This window comes from Neophocaena asiaeorientalis, unplaced genomic scaffold (assembly GCF_003031525.2).
Source record: "Neophocaena asiaeorientalis asiaeorientalis breed wild unplaced genomic scaffold, Neophocaena_asiaeorientalis_V1.1 scaffold203, whole genome shotgun sequence".
Lineage (NCBI taxonomy): Eukaryota > Metazoa > Chordata > Mammalia > Artiodactyla > Phocoenidae > Neophocaena > Neophocaena asiaeorientalis.
Window position 1 is genome coordinate 1,497,694 of NW_020172776.1, and position 24,130 is coordinate 1,521,823.

General features: G+C 40.9%; 1 protein-coding gene across 2 annotated transcripts in view; it reads right to left on the reverse strand.

Annotated features, from left to right (window-relative positions):
• Nucleotides 1-18,833: 18,833 nt before the first annotated feature.
• Nucleotides 18,834-24,130, reverse strand: part of RPF2 (ribosome production factor 2 homolog) — a 36,141-nt gene continuing 30,844 nt past the window's right edge. For both annotated transcript variants that reach the window (XM_024740928.1, XM_024740929.1), the window contains 2 exons: nt 19,764-19,908; nt 18,834-19,018 (listed from right to left, as the gene is read on the reverse strand). In XM_024740928.1, the coding sequence (XP_024596696.1) occupies nt 18,839-19,018; nt 19,764-19,908 (325 nt within the window). In that variant the 3' untranslated portion in view covers nt 18,834-18,838. The remainder of the gene's footprint in view (nt 19,019-19,763; nt 19,909-24,130) is intronic.

Genomic DNA, 24,130 nt, shown 5'->3' on the forward strand with positions numbered 1-24,130 from the left:
GAGTGTAGGATAAAGGAACATACCTTTTTTCAGTAAAGCAATAGCCTCCCCTGAGACTATTGAAGCCCACTCAGTAGACTTCCAAATTATATCTCTTTAGCCACTTATACTGTCACATGGCCTCCCAAGAGGTTCCCTGTGCCAAGGGAACCAATCAATTTTGCATTTTTGACTGAACACATTGAAGTCTTGAACAAAAAACAGGGTTTTGTTAATTTAAAAAAATGATGTCTGGAAGCATTGGCTACATCCCCTTTAACATAGCCCTTGCTTCTAATCTTTCGATGGTTTTCCATTGCTCTTAGGAGCAAATCTGAAATCCTTAATGTTGCCATTATGGACTGAATTGTGTTCCCCCGCCCTCCCAGTTCATACGTTCATATGACTAAAAGACAAACTAAGGTATATTAAAAATTTTAAGTTTATTTGAGCAAAAATCAATTAGAATTGGGCAGCAGCCAATGTGGCAGATAGAAAGGAGCTCCAAGGAGCTGTACAAAATGAAAGACTTTTATAGCCAGAAGGGAACAGGATCAAGGAAATTATACTAGGCAAAAAAGCAGTTTAGTTATTGTGAGGTCACTTTCCTTTAGGGGATGACACGGGTCTCTTGGGCAGATTATCTAACTAGTGCTGACCAGACAATTCCTGATTGACTGGTTTAAGATTCCATTTCTGGGACAGCCGAAACTGTAATTAAGTCTCAGTTTGATGACATGGGGCTTAGTATAAGCAACTCCACTTTGGGCCTGTTGTTTGTTTTTTAACATCCCACTACTTCAGAATGTAACTGTATTTGGAGATAGGGCCTTTAAAGAGGTAATTAAGTTAAAATGCCTTTAGGGTGGGCCATAATCAAATCTGACTAGTGTCCTTATAAGAAGAGATTAGAACATACAGAGACACCAGAGAGCATGTGCACAGAGGAAAAGCCATGTGAGGACACAGAGAAGGCAGCCACCTGCAAACCAAGGAGAGATGCCTCAGGAGAAAGCACACTGCCAACACCTTGATCTTAGTCTTCCAGCCTCCATTTCTCCACTGTGAGAAATAAATTTCTGTTGCTGAAGCCACCTAGTCTGTGCTATTTTGTTATGGTAGCCTGTGATATTGTGATTTATAATAAGAACTAGATATTTGGTTTTCCTCCACTAGCTAGCACAGACCTCCTAAAACCCTTGGAATTTTCAAAGTGATGAGAGCAATAAAGGTGTCTTTTGTTATGTTAATAAGGTGACTTTTGGAAAGCTCCTAGGTAACTTAAGGATCTAGGCTGGTTGCCAGGTGAACCAACCAAGGGATTAGAGGATTGGAAATTTCAGTCCTCCAAAGAGGGGAGAGGGGCTGAAGATTGAGTTCAATCACCAAAGGCCAATAATTTAATCAATCTTGCCTATGTAATGAAGCCTCCGTTAAAACCCAAAAGGACCGAGTTCAGAGAGCTTCTGGGTTGGTGAACACATGGAAATGCAGGGAGAGTGTTGCTCCCAGAGAGCATGGAAGCTCCTCCCCACTTCCCACATACCTTGCCCTAAGCACCTCTTCCATCTGGCTGTTCTTGAGTTATATCCTTTTATAATAAAGCAGCAATCTAGTAAGTAAAATGTTTCTCAGTGCTCCGTGAATTGTTCTAGCAAATTAATTGAACCCGGGGGAGGGGGGTGCATCTTGTAAGACTAAGCCCTTAACCTGTGGGATCTAAGCCTATCTGCAGGTAGACAGTGTCAGAATTGAGTTACTTGCTTCATGGTATAGAGAAAAACGAAACAAACCCCACATATCCTAGGCCCTAGTAAACTAATACAGTTGCTTAGAAGAGCTGAGCATGATCTGGGTGCCCACTAACCTTGGGCTCCCTCCAGTGCCATTCTCCCTTGCTTACTACCTTCCAGACAAGCTGGCCTTCTTTAGTTACTAGAACAGGTGAGTCCTGTTCCAGGCTCTGGACCTTTGCATGCGCTGTTCCTTCTCCCTAGGGCTCTGTTCCCCCGCTTTTTTTTTTTTTTTTTTAACTTATCTTTGGCTGCGTTGGGTCTTTGTTGCTGTACGCGGACTTTCTCTAGTTGTGGTGAGCAGGGGCTACTCTTTTTTTGTGTGTGGTACGCGGGCCCCTCTCACTGTTGTGGCCTCTCCCGTTGCAGAGCACACGATCCGTTCGCACAGGCTCAGCGGCCATGGCTCACGGGCCCAGCCGCTCCGCGGCATGTGGGATCTTCCCAGACCGGGGCACAAACCCGTGTCCCCTGCATCGGCAGGCGGACTCTCAACCACTGCGCCACCAGGGAAGCCCAGGGGCTACTCTTCATTGCAGTGTGCGGGCTTCTCATTGTGGTGGCTTCTCTTGTTGCGGAGCATGGGCTCTAGGCATGCGGGGTTCAGTAGTTGTGGCTCACGGGCTCAGTAGTTGTGGCTCATAGGCTCTAGAGCGCAGGCTCAGTAGTTGTGGCTCATGGGCTTAGTTGCTCCGTGGCATGTGGGATCTTCCTGGACCAGGGATCGAACTCGTGTCCCCTGCATTGGAAGGTGGATTCTTAACCACTGCACCACCAGGGAAGCCCTGTTCCCCCTGCTCTTTATATGACCAACCTCTTGTCCCACAGGTCTCATAAATCTTATGAAAGGTTATTATAATTTATAATAATTTTGTTTGTTTACTTCTGTCATGTTCTTTGTCTGTCTTTTCCAGTAGAGGACCTCAAGCTTCATCAGGGCAGGAAGATGTCTAGTTCCTACTTGTGTCCCTATGGCCTAGCACATCCTATACCTTCCATAAATAATTTCTGAAAGAGTGAATAGGATGTATGTTATCTGATATTTTCTGTTGGTTAAATTTATTTTTAACTATGTGTGGAATGAGAGGAGGAAGAGCAAGTCTGGCCATTTTGGATGGAGGATGGGTAGCAGTTGGATACAATCACCACCCACAAATATGCTCCTGGGGTTTTGGGGGAGAGTGGCACTCTCCTGCTTCCTTTAAGCCATTTAACACCTTTTACTGACCTCATTGGCATGGAGTGAAGATGATCTTCCAAGCAGTTTGCTTGTTAGTGGTTCTAGTAACAACTTGGTGAAGGAAGAGGTTAGAAGTAATCGTGTGACCTAAAGTTGGTCAGAATCTCATCAGCTGCAGTGCATCCTTTTCCAACTCTAAGCCAAACTCAACCTAGTTCATTAAATGAAGACATCCAAATGTATTCAAATCCTTATGTGTTCCCTTTGTAACAATCCAGCAACAAAAAACAAAACCCAAGCTATTTTTATAAGTTTTGTAGAGGGGACGATTATTCCAATCATCACATATCACAAAGGCTGAACGTTCCACAAAGGACTATCAAATGGAAATTGGAATCTACTCCAAGTCTCTAACACTGAGCCAGAAGTAAAAAGAGTCTGTTATAGGGACCTCCCTGGTGCTGCAGTGGTTAAGAATCCACCTGCCAATGCAGGGGACATGGGTTCGATCCCTGGCCCGAGAAGATCCCACATGCCGTGGAGCAACTAAGCCTGTGAGCTGCAACTACTGAGCCCATGTGCCTAGAGCCCATGCTCTGCAACAAGAGAAGCCACCACAAGGAGAACTCTGCACACCGCAACAAACAGTAGCCCCCGCTTACTACAACTAGAGAGAGTCCGCGCACAGCAACAAAGACCCAACACAGCCAAAAAAAAGAAAAAGAGTATGTTAGAGTCTCTACGTCTAAGGTGAAATCTTAAGATTCAGAGCAGTGGTTGCCCTGCCTCAGCCAGCCATAAATATCTCCTGGTCTGAAAAATTCATGCCTGCCAGATTGTTGGAACAATGCAATATTATTTCAAAACATCCATGATTATGCAAATACAGAGAGACTAATTAAAAATAAGGATATAATAAGAGTTACTGGAGTTCCATTAATAAAATCTACCTCAAGGGACTTCCCTAGGGGTCCAGTGGTTAAGACTCTGTACTCCCAATGCAGGAGGCACAGGTTTGATCGCTGGACAGGGAGCTAAGATCCTACATGCCATGTGGCCGAAAACGAAAATAAAATAATTTTTTTTAATTAAAAAAATTTTTTTAATAAATAAATAAAATCTACCCCAAAAGGTATTCTGTCCCAAAGGTTTCTGGGCCTCTGAACATGTTGAAAGGGAGCAAAAATATTATGTTTGCATGTTTCTGCTAAATGAATAAAATGTGGACAGAGTTGGCTAATCCTCTCAATAATTAGATCAGGGCTTTTCCTCTAAAAGAAATCCAAACATTAGCTTTCCCTTTTTCTCATTTTGTAACCATAGGTGTGCCTTATTTTAAAAGACATTGTGTTCCTGGAAGGATGTATGCAAACAATACTTTTAGAAATGAAATCATATAATATCTAAAGATGCCGACTATTTTAGGGCTCCTTATCCTGAATTTTTTAAAACATAATAAATGTGTTTGCAGTGAAAATATTCACTTTCTAATTCTTCCATCTTTGTAAAAGTAGATTTTAGAGGCTCACATTTGTTTATCTTGTAGAGTATAAAAAGGATTATAGGGCTTCCCTGGTGGTGCAGTGGTTAAGAATCCACCTGCCAATGCAGGGGACATGGGTTTGAACCCTGGTCCAGGAAGATCCCACAGGCCGCAAAGCAACTAAGCCTGTGTGCCACAACTACTGAGCCTGCACTCTAGAGCCCACGAGCCACCACTACTGAGCCCACATGCCACAACCACTGAAGCTCGCATGCCTAGAGCCTGTGCTCTGCAACAGGAGAAGCCACCACAATAAGAAGCCCATGCACTGCAACAAAGAGTAGCCCCTGCTTGCCACAACTAGAGAAAACCCGCGTGCAACAACGAAGACCCAACGCAGCCAAAAATAAATAAATAAATTTATTTTTTTTTTAAAAAAAGGATTATACACCATGATCAAACAGGATTTACCCAGGAATGCAAGATTGGCTTTTAACATCCAAAAGTCAATTAATGTATTATATCACATTAATAGAATAAAGGCCAAACCCCACAGGATCATCATAATAGATGCAGAAAAAGCATTTAACAAAATTCAAGACCCCTTCATGATAAAAACACTCAACAACGTAGGAAATGTCTTCAACCTGATATAAAGCATGTACAGAAAAGGAAATGTCTTCAACCTGATATAAAGCATCTACAAAAAACCCACAGCTAACATCAAATTAATGGTGAAAGACTGACTACCTTCCCTCTAAGATGAGGAGCAAGACCAGCGTGTCTGCTCTCCCCATATCTATTCATCATTGTGTGGGACATTCTAGCCAGGGCAATTAGGCAACAATAAGAAATAGAAAAAAAAAAAAAAAAAAAAGGAAAAAAAAAAAAAAAGAAATAGAAGAGGGACTTCCCTGGTGGTCCAGTGGGTAAGATTCCTTGCTCCCAGTGCAGGGGGCCTGGGTTTGATCCCTGGTCAGGGAACTAGTTCCCACATGCGTGCCGCAGCTAAGAAGGCCACGTGCCACAACAAAGACCTGGTGCAGCCAAAATAAATAAATATTAAAAAAAAAAAGAAAGAAATAGAAGCCACCCAGATTGGAAAGGAGGAAATGAAATAAAGAAAAGAATTCCATTTACAATAGCATCAGAAAGAATAAATACTTAGTACTAATTTTAACAAAAGAAGTACAAGGCTTTTACACTAAAAAACTATGAAACAGCATTGAAAGAAATTTTAAAAGGCCTACATAAATGGAAAGATATCTCATGTTCATGGATTGGAAAACTTTAAATTGTTTAGATGGAAATATTCCTCAAATTGATTTACAGTTTCAAAGTAATCCCTATCAAAATCACAGCTGACTTCTTTGCAGAAATTGGCAGCTGATCCCAAAATTCATGTGAAAATTCAAGAGACCCAGGATAGCCAAAATAATTTTGAAAAAGAACAAAATTTGAGGACTCACATTTCTCCATTTCAAAACTCACTACAAAGCTACAGTAATCGGGGCTTCCCTGGTGGCGCAGTGGTTGGCAGTCCACCTGCCGATGCAGGGGACATGGGTTCGTGCCCCGGTCTGGGAAGATCCCACATGCCGCGGAGCGGCTGGGCCCGTGAGCCGTGGCCGCTGAGCCTGCGCGACCGGAGCCTGTGCTCCGCAACGGGAGAGGCCACAACAGTGAGAAGCCCGCGTACCGCAGAAAAAAAGAAAATGAAAAGACAACTCACAGGATAGGAGGAAATATTTACAAGTCATGTATATAATAGGGGACTTGTTTCTAGAATATCTAAAGAACCCATACAACTTAGTAATAAAAAGACAACCCAATTGTAATATGAGGAAAGGATCTGAATAGATATTTCTGCAAGGAAGATTTACAAATAGCCAATAAGCACATAAAAAGATGTTTAACATCACTGATCATGCATATCAAAACCACAATGAAAAGCAAATCGGTCTGAAAACAGCTTATGGCAACCTATTGTTTATAAAAAATTATTATTATTTTTTTAATTTTTGGCTGCATTGGGTCTCCTTTGCTGCATGGGGGCTTTCTCTAGTTGTGGCGAACAGGGGCTACTCTTGTTGCAGTGCACGGGCTTCTCATTGTGGTGGCTTTTCTTGTGCAGATAACAGGCTCTAGGCATGCAGGCTTCAGTAGCCGCAGCATGCAGGGTCAGTAGTTGTGGCTTACGGGCTCTAGAATGCAGGCTCAGGGGTTGTGGCTCACAGGCTTAGTTGCTCTACGGCATGTGCGATCTTCCTGGACCAGGGCTCGAACCCATGTCCCCTGCATTGGCAGGTGGATTCTCAACCACTGTGCCACCAGGGAAGTCCCGCAACCTGTTATTTACTGGCAAAGAAATATCTTTCTTTGCCAGTAAATAACACAAAAGACAAAAACACAGAATGAGATACCATTTAATATCCATTAGGAAAATGAAAAATAACAAGTTTTGGTAAGAATGTGGAGAAATTGGAACATAGAATTACCACATAATTCATTTATTCTTCCCCTAGTTATACACCCAAAAGAATTAAAAACAGGTATTCAAATAAAAACATGTACATAAACATTCATAGCAGCATTGCTTACAATAGCCAAATGCTGAAAATAATCCAAATGGCCATCAACAGAAGAATGGATAAATAAAAAGTGGCATATCCATACAGTGGAATATTACTTGACAATTAAAAAATTAATGAAGTACTGATACATTGTACAAAATGGATGAGTCTTGAAAACATTATGCTAAGTGAAAAAGGATCCTATTTCGTATTATTCCATTTATATGAAATGTCCAGATTAGGCAAATCCATAGAGCAAATAGGTTAGTAGTCATCTAGGACTGGGGAAGGAGAGGGGAACTGGAGGATGATGGCTTAGAGGAGAAAGGTTTCTTTTGGGATAATGAAAATGTTATAAAATTGACTGTAGTGATAGTTGCACAACTCTATGAATATTCTAAGCCATTGAATCATACATTTTAAATGGATGAATTGTATGGTATATGAGTTCTAGCTCAATAAAACTGTTTAAAAAATTAACACTAAGTGCTTTTTAGAAAAAAGTAAGCTACTTCCTTGGAAGAAGCACTACTATTTCTGGTACCAAGACTGAAGAGACTAAGACAGATGTTCAGAGTATATCCTGTAAGATGCAGTAAGTGATAGTCTCAGTGATATCCTTCAAGAAATGCAACAACTTAAGGATGTTTTTAGAAAACTCTTTAACACAGAGTAGCGCACTAAAGAAAATGCAATTCAGTGCCCTCTGGCTTACTCCAGGGACATACTCTGGAGAAATGGACAGACTACACATCTTTCAGGAGAACTTCCATAACTGTTTCTTTCAGCCTGTTTTTTTGTCTGTTTTTTTCTTTCCTTCCCCTCTTATTTAAAAATATAATGCATGCTTATTGAGGAAACCAGAGACAAATGAAAAGAGAAAATCAAAATCTCCCATAATTTTACCACCTAGAAATGATCACTGTTAGCTTTTGAAGTTGGAGATAATCAGTATTGGAAAAAAGTTGTTTAAAAGAAATCCATTTAAAACAGGAGCCAACATTTCATAGTAAATAGTATGTGGGGTGGGGAAGGAAAGATTTGATTCGGATACTCTCTTAAAAAATAAAACAAAAAATTATGAAGTTATGCAATTTATATTGTTTTTACAAATATGAGTGAATCAAACTTCCATTTTAGAGATGTGTAACTTTATTAACATATTTGTTTGATAACTTGACTAGACAATCTTCATGTCATTGTTTGACCTTTGCAGCACAATTCCATACAGAGCATTGTTTTTCATATATATTTCAGTATTTCACCCATTTTTCCAAGGGCCTAACTGTTGAATACTGAGTGAGAGTGAGTTCAAGATTATACTCTCTGGGGACTCCCCTGGTGGTCCAGTGGTTAAGAATCCACCTTCCAATGCTGGGGACGCGGATTCAATCCCTGGTTGGAGAACTAAGATCCCACATGCCACAACTACTGAGCCCGCACACTCTGGAGCCCGAGCGCCACAACTACAGAGAAGCTTGCACGCAGAAACAAAAGATCACATGTGCTGCAATGGAGACGTGAAGCAGCCAAAAATTTAAAAATAAAAATAAATATTAGGACTTCCCTGGTGGCGCAGTGGTAGAGAGTCCGCCTGCACATGCAGGAGACGCGGGTTCGTGCCCCGGTCCAGGAAGATCCCACATGCCGCGGAGTGGCTAGGCCCATGAGCCATGGCCACTGAGCAAAAAATATTTTTAAAAAGATTATACTCTGGTATCGCCATACAAAGGAATATTATTCAGCCATAAAAAGGAGTAAAGTACTTACACATGCTGCAACATGGATGAACCTTGAAAATATTACACTAAATGAAAGCCAATCACAAAAGACCACACATTGTACCACTCCACTTAAATGAAATATCCAGGATAGGCAAATCCATGGAGATAGAAAGTGGATTAGTCAGAAGAGGGAAGAATGAGGAGTGACTGCTAATGGATATGGTACTTCTTCTCGAGGTGATAAAAATGCTCTGAAGGTTGTACAACTCTCTGAATATACTGAAACCACTGATACATACACTTTAAAATGGTGAATTTTATGACACATGAATATGTCCCAATAAAGATTATACTCTCTGACAAGTTCATGGAGAACAGCTGTCCTCTGCTACTGGTAAATGAACTGTCTTCTTGCACAAATTGAGGACCCTGAGAATGACAAGGGCTGGAAAAGTAGGTCATACCACATCCCCTAGAGGTGACAGGACCACAGCTTGAGGAGCCCTGCCTTAGAGAGCTTTACCTTACCCCTATCCTTTATGCACCCTTCCCATAGCAAAGAAGCTGGCAAGAAATCCTCCTGCTGATGACCCTATATTGTTCATTCATGTAAGGAATCAATAATTGATGATATGCTTTATTGAATTGATATGACACAAAGCCGTATAGTACTAAAAACATGCCTGCACTCTTACCTGATGATTACAGAAGCATCTAGACAAGGACTGAGGATATCATGGAAGGATGAAAGCAGCAGTTTCTTAAGTCAGTGAAATAGATGGTTTTCTACTCCTCTCTGCCTTCCTCCTTCTCCTCCTTCTTCTGTTCCTTTATTGTTCTTAAGTTTGCACAATAATTAAAAGTAATTATATAATTTAGTCTTCTAATACATTTTCAAAAAGACTGCATCTTTTATCTGCATTAATATGTTGGTAGATATCATTTAATTTCAAATCACTATTATTATTTTTAAATGGACAGATGTAGGTAAATGCTGAAGGATTACCTCTATTTTTATTAACATGTCCTCACACTTCCTTGTACACTAACCATAGAAGGTGTCATTTAACTGAAAGAAGATAATGCATCCTTCTTTTTCTGGCCTCTCAAGGAACACTTGAATGTTTTCTGAGTGTCTATTGTTAAGCCCAAAATTAGTAGAAAAATGAAATATTTTTTTCTATCAGTTGCCTTGTAAATTACTGCAGTTTTTTTTCCTTTTTTTTCCTTAACACTTGGCTGCCACAAGCCAGTGTAATTCGTTTTTAAGCTGGATTTATATCTGCTCAATAATTCACTTATTATAAGTGGTAAAGTAAGACCACTTATTTGGTCTCTAACTAGAGACCAAAGTCCCTAGTTAGTTCCATGTCCATCTAGTTGTAGTTGTTATTCATATTAGTAGGAAAGGTCTTAAGAACAACAACAAAAAGAAACAAAGAACGAAAAGAAAACCTCAACAACAGAAAAGGACTTAAAACTTGGTCCTTTTCCTACCCCCAAACATCCCACTATGAAAAGTTTCAACTGAACCCAAGCTCTTCTCTACCTAATGTCTGCTCGCTGGTCATATTTATGCCTCTAAAATTTCATAGAATAAATGTAATCCCTTTTCCTCCTGATTGTCTTTTGAACCTCTGGAGACAACTATTACATCCTTCTTAAGTCAAACTCCATCCTTTCTCAAGGACTTTGCTCTTAAAGTTCCCAGTTCCTGGAATGTGCTCCCTCAAACCTTCATACATTGCTTCATACATTGGAGAACTAAGATCCCACATGCCACAACTACTGAGCCTGCACACTCTGGAGCCCAAGTCCCATTCGGGACTCAGCTCAACTTAAATGTCAGCTCTACAGAGAGATCTTCCTTCATCATTCTAGTTAAGATAAACCCTTCTTAGTCACTTTCAGCAACTCTTTTACTATCCTTATATCATTTATCACTTTCTGAACTTACCATTTGTTGACATGTTTTACTGCCTCTTTCCCCCCTAGAAAGTGAGTCTAGGAAACTGTTTCTCTTGTTCATAAAGTTCCTAGTGGAACTGAGTGTTCAACAGGACCCAGCCATTCCATTCCTAGGCATCTACCCAAAAGAAATGAAAACATTTGTTCACACAAAAACTTGTAACATGAATGTACATAGCAGCTTTTTCCATAATGGCCCCAAACTGGAAACAACTCAAATGTCCAAAATCAGATAAATAAACAAAATGTGGTACATCCATATGATGACATACCATCCAGTAACGAACTACGGATAGATGAAGCAAGATGTGCAAACCTCAAAATCTTCAGACCGAATGCAAGAGGCCAATCACAAGAGTTCTGCTCTTCTGTTCCATTTATATACAATTCTAGAAAATATTAATTCATCTATAGTGACAGAAAGCAGATCAGCGGTTGCCTAAGCCTTGGGGTAGAGGGAGAATGGACTACAAAGAGGCATAAGGAATCCTTTCAGAGTAATGAAAATGTTCCCATCTTTATCGTGCTAGTGTTTTCATGGGTTTATACAAATGTCAAAACTCACCAAATCATACACTCTAAGTGGATGTACTTTAGTGTACATAAATTATATTCCAATTAAGCTGATAAAAACAAATTTTGTTCAATGACTGCCTTTCTCCCCCCTGGTAAACCATCTCTGCCTGATCTGGCAAGGTTTGGAGATTTTTCATTACCTTCATCACCATCTTCTGAACACAGTCCAGGGAGCTCAAGTTCCTCCAAGGGTGTGCCCAGAACTGGGACAAATACTGCAGATGTGGTTTGAGCAGATTAGAGTACAATGGGTCTCTGTTCCTCCACTTTTTTATTACTGTATATTCATATCAGGCTTTGCTGTTTTCAGACTTTCTTGTCTATCTCATGTATTCTATTTCAGTCAACCTGAATGTTCTACTTCTGTCAGTGCAGCTTAAATTTCTGTGGACCTTTCTGGAAGTCTGCTCACACTGATCACTGACATAGAGTTTGTCCCCTAGGTCATTTCCCAACTGTAGATCTACACTTCCCTTATTCTAAAAATGTTCACATTTTCCCCTCTAAGTACTGAACTTTTCATTTATCTTACTAAATTTCTCCTTTTGGCTTCAGTCCACCTTTCAAGCCTGTTAAGATATTTTACATTTATGTCCTCTAATATTCTCACTGCTTTGTCATCCACAAATTTAACAAATGTGTCCTGCCTTCATTCAAGTGGAAGATAAACTTATTTAAGGAACAAAAGTCAAGGACAGGGCTTCCCTGGTGGGAAGTCAAGGACAGAGCCCTGAGGCTTGCCAATAAAGATTTCCTTTGTAGATACCACAGATTTATGCATCATTCATCAACACTCTTTGGGTATACTAGTCCTTCGAATCGTTTTTGCATTAGCCCAACTGCTTTTTTAGTTATATCACCTTTCCCCATTTGATTCACAAGAATACCTTGAGACTTAGATGTCCTGTTGAGAATCTATGCAACTAGGAATTAGAAAACAGAGGTTCTACGTCCAGCTTTAGCTCTTTAGCTGTGTAACTTCAAACAAGTTATTCTTTCTGAGCCTAATTATATATAATACCAGATGCACTATACATCTCACAGGTTATTTTAAATGTTAAACAAAATCAACATGTGAAAATATTTTCTAAAAATATTTCTCTGAAAGGATATACATCACATTACATGTAACAATGCCAAAAGGAATTGACATTAATGCCCAATAGTAGAATGACAAAATTTTAACACATCCATATAACCAAGTATTGTGTAGCTATCAAAAATAGTGTTTTCAAAAAAAATTAATGACAGGAAAATGCTTACAATTTAATATTGATTTTAAGAGCAGGGTACCTAGTAGTTAACTGGCTCATGACTGAAGGCGGTACAAAGGGCTTCTGTAGGTCTTGACAATATTTCTATTTCTTTATCTGGATAATGGTTACAACAGTACATTCACTTTGTAAAAATTCATTGCATTTACTCATCTGAACACGTCCCCATTTGTGGTATTAGTTTAAAATTTTTAACTTTAAAAAGTTTACTTTTTTTTTTTAAAGCAGAACTCCAAATAATATAGTAAGATCATGTTCTTATTTTAAGAACCTGTATTTTTAAAGTGGTAAAAAATACAGCAAAATGTTAATAGTGGTATTCTGGATTGTAAGATTACACATAATTTTATTTCTTCTCTGCAAGTTTCTCTTCAATAATCAGAAAAATGAGGGACTTCCCTGGTGGTCCAGTGGTTAAGACTGCACTTCCAATGCAGGGGGTGTGGGTTCGATCCCTGGTCAGGGAACTAAGATCCCACATGACACACAGCAACCCCCCCCAAAAAAAATCAGAAAAATGATTTGTTTTTTATAATCAGGAAAAAAATCAAAATTGTATTTTATTTATTTATTCATTCATTCATTCATTTATGGCCAGGCTGCCCAGCTTGTGGGAGCCTAGTTCCCTGACCAGGGATCAGACCCAGGCCCCCTGCTGTGGAAGCACAGCGTCCTAACAACTGGACCACCAGGGAATTCCCTAAATTGTATTTTAAAGAAAATGCTTTCTAAATTGTAAACATACACAATGCCTGAAACAGAATGCTTGATAAATGTGGAGTGAATGACTACTCCCCTATCTATCAGGGAAGGACTCCTTTCAAAACAGGAATGTGATCAGTTGACACTCTTAGCTCCCAGGAAACCCATGGTGGCTCTTAGCAATGACTACGTTCATGTTTAAGTAAGAGCTCACAAGCCACCTATGTGATGATTTTTCCCAAAATGTTGCCAGGACCAAATCTCTACCTCACTCTGCTTCCTCACAATTCCTTCAAGATTAGCTGATTGTCCTTTTCTGGGATTAAGACTCCAAGTCATTTCAATCAGCCTGGTGCTTTCCATACCACATCTCACCCATCTTGAGGTTAGGATAGGACTATGGAGCACCACTTCTCAACCATGATGGCTGCTCTTCTCAGTTTCTAAGCATTGAAATCAGATAAGAATTCTGTCAGCTAGCATTGTACCATTTGCCTTATCAGGTCCCCTTTAAAAAAATTGTCGTACTACTACTACTACTACCACCACAAAACAAAATAAAGTCTCATTTATTTTCTTTGCATTTCTCGAAAAACGCTGGGAACTAACACTTCTAACATTACTTAGAGAACCATACCACTAATTGGTATTGCCAATGGTTTTGCCTGTCTTTAATTGGGTCCTTGTCCTTTTAAGTCTTAGCTGAGGGCTCAGAGAGCATCAGGAGAGGATGTCAGTTTCTTTCTTTCTTTCTTTTTTAATATTTATTTATTTTTGGCAGCGTTGGGTCTTCGTTGCTGCATGTGGGCTTTTTCTGTTGTGGCGAGTGGGGGATATTCTTCATTGCAGTGTGCGGGCTTCTCATTGCAGTGGTTTCTCTTGTTGCAGAGCATGGGCTCTAGGTGCACGGGCTTCAGTAGTTGTGGCACATGGGCTTAGTAGTTCTGGCTCACGGGCTCTAGAGCGCAAGTTCAGTAGTTGTGGTTCACGGGCTTAGTTGCTCCGCAGCATGTGGGATCTTCCTGGACCAGGGCTCGAACCTGTGTTCCCTACATTGGCAGATTCTTTTAACCACTGCACCACCAGGGAAGCCCTGTCAGTTTCTTTTAAGGCCACAACTTTCGGCCCCAACACTGCACTACCTGCTGTCCCTCTCTCCCACATATTCCACTTTTGAGGAGCTCCTAGCCACTTGAGCATTGTTTATTGATTTTTCAAGATTCAGTTTAATCCTTCCCCAAGGTCTCCCTATGCAAAGGAAGGTGCTGGGCATAAAACTCAGACACATTTGTGACACAGACTAGCTTTAAGTGGTGAGTCAAATGGATGGAAATGGGGCTTAAGGGGACAGCAATGAATTCTCGTGCTCTTTCCCACAGTGCCATAAACCCTAGGGCTGCCTCTGAGTGTCAAGCCAGAGGCCCTGTTGCAGGTTGTCATCTAAAGTGATAACTCTACTCAGGTCACCTTGCCATCTGCTTTGTCAGCTGACTCTGGGGAACTAGCTAAGGGATTGAGAAAATAAACTTCTCAAGTTGATGGGTATGAATCTTCCAAGTCCATTTCAGATGCACCCGTTAAATAGGTTGTGCTCTGCCCTCCAGGAACCTCTTTCTGAGCTAGCTTGCAGTGTTTGAGAAGGACAGAGGAGATCCCTGAACACAGTCTCTGCTTAAGCTCAACTCTGACTCTGGTTACAGGTCCTTTCCCCGGATCTGGCATCCAGAGCCAGCACCTCTGCAGCTCTGGGTTCCAGCTTAGCCAGAGGGCATGCCTCACAGATCCAACACCTGCCACTCCACTTCTAGCTGAGCCTGTTTTGAGCTTGAGGAATCAATCCCAATCCAGTAAAAGACTTAAAAGCTCAAGGGCTTTGATCTTTGCTTGGCAAAAGCCTTAACTGCTGAGTTCTAAAGGCTTTGCCATTTCCTTTTTAACCTTCTTTCATATAGGCCTCAACCCCACTAAGTAGCAGGTGCCTGCCCAGCGCCAGACTTTTCTCCCTGTGTTTAGAACCTATTTTCAGATGCTCAGAATGTGAAGGGTCGGGGTGGGGGGTGAGAATGCGTTGGGGAAAGGAGGAGGGAAGTTGTTTAAAGGAAGCAGCAGAACAAGAAAAAAATTAAAATTCATGTTGGTTATCTAGAACATGGTTGGCCATGTTCTAAAACTTTTTCCCTAAGGGTTTTGAATTGGAAAAGGTGCAAAATGGCTCCAGTTCAAGCAACGCAGTCAAACTTTCTAACATGGCCTAACATGGTCCACTTACAGGAAACTCAGTGTTATTTTCTCTGATTTTAAACTTGAACCACTTGCGTTGTTGGTATGAGAGGAAAACAACATACATTTAAAAGCAAATTAACTTTCTTCTCACAGCTGGCATAAACCTCACGCCAGCAAGCCTAATTTATCTTCTTGTTTACAGCAGTTTAAAGGGATGTGAATAATATTCTATATAATTTCATAATGTATATATATACTAGGATATATGCGCCTTTCATGCAATTATGGGATGTTTTGACCATTTCTATGATCTATTAAAAGTGCATTAAGGACATGATAAAGACCCTGTATTTTTGCAGGCTCTTAATTTTATAATGGACAAAGTACCGATACCTGAAATTCCATTAAAAAACAAACCTTCTCTTCTTGGTCAAATTTAGCAGTGGTTTTAGTGATTTTAACTTCTTCCATTTTAAAGCTTCTGTGAATCCTTTCCTGGCCTCACCCTTGGGTAGGGGGGAGGAGAAGTGGCTAAAAATATAAATGAAAGGAAGGAGAGATCAGAAGCAGCTAGACAATCAGATAATTGAAAACTAACTTGGGGTAAGTTCTTTTTTGCCCTCTTTCTTTATTGATTTGGGTAATAACATCTCTACTTTGGATTATGTTCAATACCAAGAAAACAAATAGCAGCATTTAAGTTATTAAAAGGAATCAGATTTCATGAAATCATATATAGCTTGGTATTAGGATTAGCATCCTGAAAAATAGGAAAAATACAAAGGGAACGAAAGATGCCCACCAAACTGAGACAGTATCTTGAAACCGAAAAATGAGGCAGGCCACTCCATATAATCAGTGGATCAGCTTATTATAAGGCAGTTTACTCACAGGGTGGGATAGGGTGGATGACATCCAGAAGCATCCATAACTGCCACTGGGAGAATTTTATAGTTAACCTAGGGTATGGGGGTACGTGCTTGGAAACAGGAAGTGAATTCCAAAGTCCAGATTTATGAACGGGTAACTAGTCTCATGGGCACCGGGAATACGTCAGCGAAGCTCTTCATTATTGTTTGGAGACTAACAGCACAGGGGCCACCTGGACCTAATGGTCATTAAACAACATCTATTAACTACAAAGCCCCTGACAACAGAGATTTACTACACAGTACAGCCCTAGGTAGGGTCAGTTGAAGGACAGGAGGAACTGAACAGGCCCAAGATGGCATCAGTTATGCTAACAGCCATACAGTGTGGCAGGGTCCTTCCTGTAAGTGGCTGGTGAAAAGGGCCCATGGCTCTGCCTCCTGAATCTGCCTACCTTCATTATTGTTAGCTGGATCAGCCAGGGGTCACACATTGGGTAAGGGCTGTGCATCCATCATTTCCTTTTTTTTTTTTTTTGGTCTGCGTTGGATCTTTGTTGCTGTGCACGGCTTTCTCTAGCTGTGGTCAGTGGGGGCTACTCTTCGTTGCACTGTGTGGGCTTCTTGTTACAGTGGCTTCTCTCGTTGCGAAGCACGGGCTCAAGGTGCGTGGGCTTCAGTACTTGTGGCTCACACGCTGTAGAGCGCAGGCTCAGTAGTTGTGGCGCATGGGCTTAATTGCTCCGCGGCATGTGGGATCTTCCCGGACCAGGGCTCGAACCCATGTCCCCTGCATTGGCAGGCGGGTTCTTAACAATTGCGCCACCAGAGAAGTCCTGCATCCATCATTTCTGATGCCCCTTTCATGACGCCCCTTCTCCCCAACTATTGTCCATTGTCCATCTACTTGCAGATGGTAGGATATGAATCATTTTAATTTCGCCCTCTCTCCCCATTTAGACATATAACGCAAATGCCTACTTCCGATCTAAAACCATGTAGTCTTTGGTTAAATGTATAATCAAGTAACAAGTGCAAATGAGTGATACCAGCTCCCTCCTTTTTAAGAGACTATTAGCCAGGAAAGGGCTGGGGAGAAGGAAGGCTAAGGAATGGGTTTACAAGAGAAGGGAAAAGATAAAAAAAAAGTAAAATTGAGGTTCTAGCTTTTAGCAAACTCACATAAATGCATGCACACATAGACATGGAGGAGCTCCTTAACATGGAAATGAAAACAATAGCATTTCTACTTTACATAACACATCATGGTTTATGTATGTTTGTACTTTTACAGCATAACTGGCTTGTGCTTGTATAAAGGAGCCTCTTTGCCAGGGACTCAGTCAAGGAAACTAAATTGTACATTTAGGGAACACAAGTTTGCAGTACTAGGAGCAGGAAGCAGAAAGCTTTCCCCCACTTTCCTAGGCACAGGGCCAGTCTTCAAGAAATTTCAAAATAAGCTGTTTGGCTTTGGCTTACTCCTACTCTGTGTGCAAACACCCAGGGCCTTCATGTGACCTTTAGCTACCTACGGCTACCCAGTACCCTAGTACCCTAAAATGTCGTGTGTCGTAACTTATCTAATCTCTCTTTTCTCACTTCAACCCTTATCAAAACTTCCTTTCTCCCAAAGAAGAGGAATAGGGCTCCTTTATTAGCAGAATCTCTTTTTTTTTTTTTTTTGCGGTACGCGGACCCCTCACTGTTGCGGCCCCTCCCATTGCAGAGCACAGGCTCCGGATGCGCAGGCCCAGCGGCCATGGCTCAGGAGCCCAGCTGCTCTGCGGCACGTGGGATCCTCCCAGACCAGGACACGAACCCACGTCCCCTGCATCAGCAGGCGGACTCTCAACCACTGTGCCACCAGAGAAGCCCAGCAGAATCTCTTAAACTAATCAATAGTAAGGTAGTATGTCAATGATCAGGTAGTGGACATCTCAGAGATCTGTTTTAAGACACAGAGCTTAAAAATCTCAAAATTAATCTCTAACTGGTAGAATTTCAGGTAAAACAACAGGAAAGTAAAAAAATAAAAGTCAGGTTATATGTATATGCTGGGAGATGAGGTCAACTTTCCAGGTAGCTCATACTGAGCATGTATACAGTTACTTTGGAGCATTTCTACTTTCCATAACTTCCTCCCTTTATCTAAAGCTTAACCCAAAATTCTCTAAAATACCAATGATTGTTCTGGAGATCCCTCCTCACTTACACACCCAATGAGATAGGAGACTTTGTATGGGGTAGGCAGAGGGAAATGTCACATCACAGAGAGAAAATGGCATACCAGGGTATAATGTCTCCAGTAAGAGCCTAACTTTCAACCTAATACTAGTATGTTACTGTTCACAATGTATATAATATATAATTTAGGTAAATTATCAAGTTATAAAAATATACAATAAAACCTTACAAGAAACTCTGAAATAATTGATGCTTGATAATTCTAAGTAAAGACTACAATAAAAATATAGTTATTGGCTATATTCCATCAATCCTTTTTAATTCTCTTTGATTTTTTCTCCTGGTCTTCTGCTTTCCTTTCTGCAGGTCGCTTCTTCAACCCCTTCATTTTCCTGGTTTGTAGTTTGCTTAGGTCTTGCTTCTGCATATGAATTCTTCCATAAGTTGTACCAAAAGTATCATGAGAGACATTTTTCTTCTTCTTTGGCTATGAAACAAGAATATATTATATTTAGTTGGGTCTACTACCATGAACTGGTAAAAATCTAGTGTACAACAACTATTAACAATCTCCATTAGTGAGCACACCTTTAATGATACAGAGTCTATAGCCCTACAGCCCTTTCTCCTCCAACTTAGGTATAAACAGATCACTCAGAGCTTGTTAAAATGCCAATTCTAATTCAGTAGGACTACGGTGGGATCTGCAAATTCAGCATTTCTAACAATTCTCAGGTAAACTGTCAGACCATACTTTGAGAAGCAACACAACAGACTAATCACTGTCATGCACTGAGAGAATTTCCTGTGTTTAGCTTAAGGATTATAACTATCGTTTCAATCTTTATTGGCATTCCAGAGATGCCATGTCTACTTGCTTTTCAAAACCATTCAAAAGTCAAAACACATTTTATGCAAGTATGGGTTACACATACTATGCTTGAAATTACATTTTCACAATGCCTAAAATGAGCCCTATTTTTGCTGAAAACTGGCAGTCTTGACTACTAGGAAGCTCCCAGCAACACCTGATGCTTGTTTTCTACAATTTTATTATCAATTATGGTTGGCTTATTTGCTTCTTCCTCCTTTCTTTGGCTCTGAGAGTCTAATTTTATCTATTTTATTGACCTCTTTATGTATGCTCTTCAATATAATATGCCACAAATCCTTTTTTGGAAAGAAGAATGGAATATACAAATAAACATGGCATCAATCTACAAGTCATGTACCTTGAGGGCTTTGGGCATTTTCATAGATAACTTATAAAGGTCATCTGATGCTAGGTGTGTCCTCCTCAGAACCAGATCCAATGAGGGTCCCATCTCCTCCAATTCAATCCGAGGTGTTCTGCAGCCAGATTTCTTCAACAGCAACCTTTATGAAATAGCAAAAAAGAAATGTTGCTTTGACTTTGATAAAAGTCCCACCGCCCTCCCCGCAAATATTTTTGTTCTAGAAGATTACAGCTCCATAAAATATCATAAAATGTTTAGAAAGGCTAAGCTTAGAGACTTCCCTGGCAGTCCAGTGGTTAAGGCTCTGCGCTTCCAATGCAGGGGGAATGGGTTTTATCCCTAGTCAGGGAACTAATATCCCAGATACCACATAGCATGGCCAAAAAGATTAAAAAAAAAAGGAAAGGCTAAGCTTAATACTTTATATATTTAGACCAAGTATTTTCTTTTTATTTTTTTTAAATACATTTATTTATTTTATTTATTTATTTTTGGCTGCACTGGGCCTTCATTGCTGCTTGCAGGCTTTCTCTAGTTGCAGCGAGCAGGGGCTACTCTTTGTTGCGCTGTGTGGCTTCTCATTGCGGTGGCTTCTCTTGTTTCAGAGCACAGGCTCTAGGTGCATGGGCTTCAGTAGTTGTGGCATGTGGGCTCAGTAGTTGTGGCTCGCAGGCTCAGTAGCCGTGGTGCCTGGGCTTAGTTGCTCTGCGGCATGTGGGATCTTCCCGCACCAGGGCTCGAACCCGTGTACCCTGCATTGGCAGGCAGATTCTTAACCACTGAACCACCAGGGAAGCCCCAAGACCAAGTATTTTCTTTAGTCTACTTATTTTCAAAATAAAACATAAGAGTATGCAATATTGTTGAGAAACAGCAGGTGATATAGTTCTAAGAAGTGAAGTGGAATCCTTTTAGTTGACTTCTTCATCTTACGCAAGATTTACATGATTATAAAAAAATCTTAATTGGGGGTTTTTGAAACATTATATTACATAATTGATTAACAAATTCTTATTTCTCTAAGACCTATTCAGAATCAACTTTTCTCCATAGCATAGACATTTACTGATCTCTATAGATTGTAATAAACTTAATATAACAAAACCACAACTTTCTGGATACCATATGTCCAAATAGCTCTGGATTTGAAAGCATATGAAGGATACAATGGGGAGGAAGGGAGACTCACAAATTCTTTTTTTGTGAGAGATACAACAAGAACTGCTCAAAGACCTGAAGGTTATTTGAGTTAAAAGACTCAATTTGTTACTGTGGCCAGATCTCCATACAGGGGAAAAAAAGGACTAAATAATAACGTTTTAAAAGATCAGCCTTGGGCTTCCCTGGTGGCACAGTGGTTGAAAATCTGCCTGCTAATACAGGGCACACGGGTTCGAGCCCCGGTTTGGGAAGATCCCATATGCCACGGAGCAACTAGGCCTGTGAGCCACAACTACTGAGCCTGCGTGTCTGGAGCCTGTGCTCCACAACAAGAGAGGCCGCGAGAGTGAGAGGCCCGCGCACCGCGATGAAGAGTGGCCCCCGCTTGCCACAACTAGAGAAAGCCCTCGCACAGAAAGTTAAGAACTATTGCCCAGAACCTTTACACCCCATGTAAATCTCCATTTCAGATCTTAACCTCAAGCTTTGTTTGTTTTGTTTCCCTATAAGCTCTAAATCAAAAGTGACATTCGGGCTTCCCTTGTGGCGCAGTGGTTGAGAGTCCGCCTGCCGATGCAGGGGGCGCAGGTTCATGCCCCGGTCCGGGAGGATCCCACGTGCCGCGGAGCGGATGGGCCTGTGAGCCATGGCCGCTGGGCCTGAGCGTCCGGAGCCTGTGCTTGCCTATTTCTTGAGAAAGACTGGCATTACCACTCTTGTTTAAATTGCAATTTCCTTATTTTTCTCCCTTCCATATCCCTCTCTTCTGTTGACATTCTGTTTTCATTACTTAACTCCTTGCCTAGAATGTTGTGTTTGCTTTTTAAGGTATGCTAATACTTCCTGTTTTGCATATTTCTCCCCATAAAACCTACCCAATGCCATGGCAAAGGCATACGTGGCAGTTACTAAAGATCTTCAGTTTCATATTAATAGCTCTGGCCCTATAGTGAATAAAATTCTCCAAGGAATTAATTATTATAGGATATACAGGAAGGTGCCAGTAACACTATGATTTATTTCCCCAAAAGAGGAAAGGTCAAAGGTTCTATTAATGTAATTCCATGCTCAGAGTTCCTTTCATACAAGAAGCTCAAAACCATTTTATAAGCCTTACTGATCTTCACAAATTAATAAGTGTCAATATTAACTACTACCTTTAACCAACTGCCTAAGGGCTGGTTGGAAGAGGGCAGGACACCCAAGAGCAGCCTGTGAGAATGCCTGAGGAGCCACAGTAGGTCAGACACACTTCTACGGCACATTCCCACCTCTATCTGCACCCCTCTCCCTCTCATAAAGGAGAATTATCCGTCTCAGAGGGACCTCAGAATTACCTATATGATATTACTACACTTTGCAAAGGAAAAACAGGGGCCCTGAGAAGTGACTTGCCCATGTCATGTGGCAAAGCCTGGCAAAGAGCCAGGTCACTAGGCTCAGAGGTGATGCTCATTCCCGGGACCACCTCTTCCTTCCCCTCCCAAGCAGAGCACAGCCCTTGGAGGCTAAGCTAATCCACATCTAGGGATTTTCCCCAGTAGCAGCTTGCTCTCAATCACACTGTCCACTTTCTATTTCAAATCAATAGCTAGCAGGTATTACAGGATATAGATATGAAAAGCTGGGATTAAAATTTTACACTAGGGGGGCTTCCCTAGTGGCACAGTGGTTGAGAGTCCGCCTGCTGATGCAGGGGACACGGGTTCGTGCCCCAGTCCGGGAAGATCCCACATGCCGTGGAACAGCTGGGCCCGTGAGCCATGGCCGCTGAGCCTGCACGTCCGGAGCCTGTGCTCCGCAACGGGAGAGGCCACAACATTGAGAGGCCCACGTACAGCAAAAAAAAAAAAAAAATTTTACAATAGGGTTTCTGATCTTAAAAATTCAGATCTTGGGACTTCCCTGGTGGTCCGGTGGTTAAGAACCTGCCTTCCAATGCAGGGGACATAGGTTCAATCCCTGGTCAGGGGAACTAAGATCCCACATGCCACAGGGCAACTAAGCCCTGTCACAACTACTAAGTCCATGGGCCTCAACTAGCGAGCCCATGTGCCACAAACTACAGAGCCCACGCACTCTGGAGCCCATGCACAACTAGCAAAGCCTGCATGCTGCAACTGAAAGATCCTGCATGGTGCAAAGAAGACCCTGAGTGCCACAGCTAAGTCCCAATGCAGCCAAAAATAAATAAATAAATACATAAATACATAAATAAATAAATAATTTCGTAAAAAATTCAAATCTTTTTTTTTCATTATGGCAGATGCCATGCTAACCTAACAGTGATTCCAGCAATTACATACTTCTTAAAGTAAGTGGACAGACGAATATGTGTAGTTACACTGCCAATTTATCCTTGTTCTTAAGACTGATTTGCTAATTTTCTGTCCATTTTGCTTTATTTCTCTGTATTTTCTTTCTTTCTTTACAAATTTATCTTTCTTTTCACTAAATACAAGTTCTGATACAAGAGAATACTTCCTTTGAAATTGTTCACCATGAATTTTAGATTATTATTATTCATTTCTCATTTTCAAAGACTTTTATCTTTATTTTTTAGCTCCTTTGTATCCCAGGGTCTCCTTGTTTAACATAAGTTTTCAAAAAGATTTTTTTTTAAGTTAGTGATTTTTCATCTTTTATCTCTTGCTCTATAAATAGGAGTCACCTACTTCATAATATTCTTAGCTGCCCCAAAATCAAGTTTGGAAATGAAAACAACAGATTATAGGGACTTTCAATCTCAACTAGTTAAAAATGATTATAAAATCCTTTGCCTGTTATTATTTAAATGAGAAAAAAATAGAAAAATAGAAATGGTGGTACCACTCATGTGGTGAAAAGAACCGAGCATCTCTGACTCCATACAGTTGAGACAAAGATGGAAATTACTAACAAAAAAGAGGTGATTACTTAGTTCATTTGGATGTTCACTGGACACAAGCTGGTCAACCATGTATTCCATTATGATAAAAAAACAAAATTAAAACCATGGATGAAATGCTGAAGTCCACGAACGGTGGCACAAACGGCACCACTGCACGAAGACACTGTCAACACTGGGCTGTCGGCGCTCAGGCCGCACTGCCACGCCACAGCGCGAAGCAGACGTCAGGCTGAATTCAGTATACCAAGGGAGGCAGTTAGTGGGAGTCAATGTATTCTCTAGGAAAGTGTGTGCTCCATCAATCAGCGCT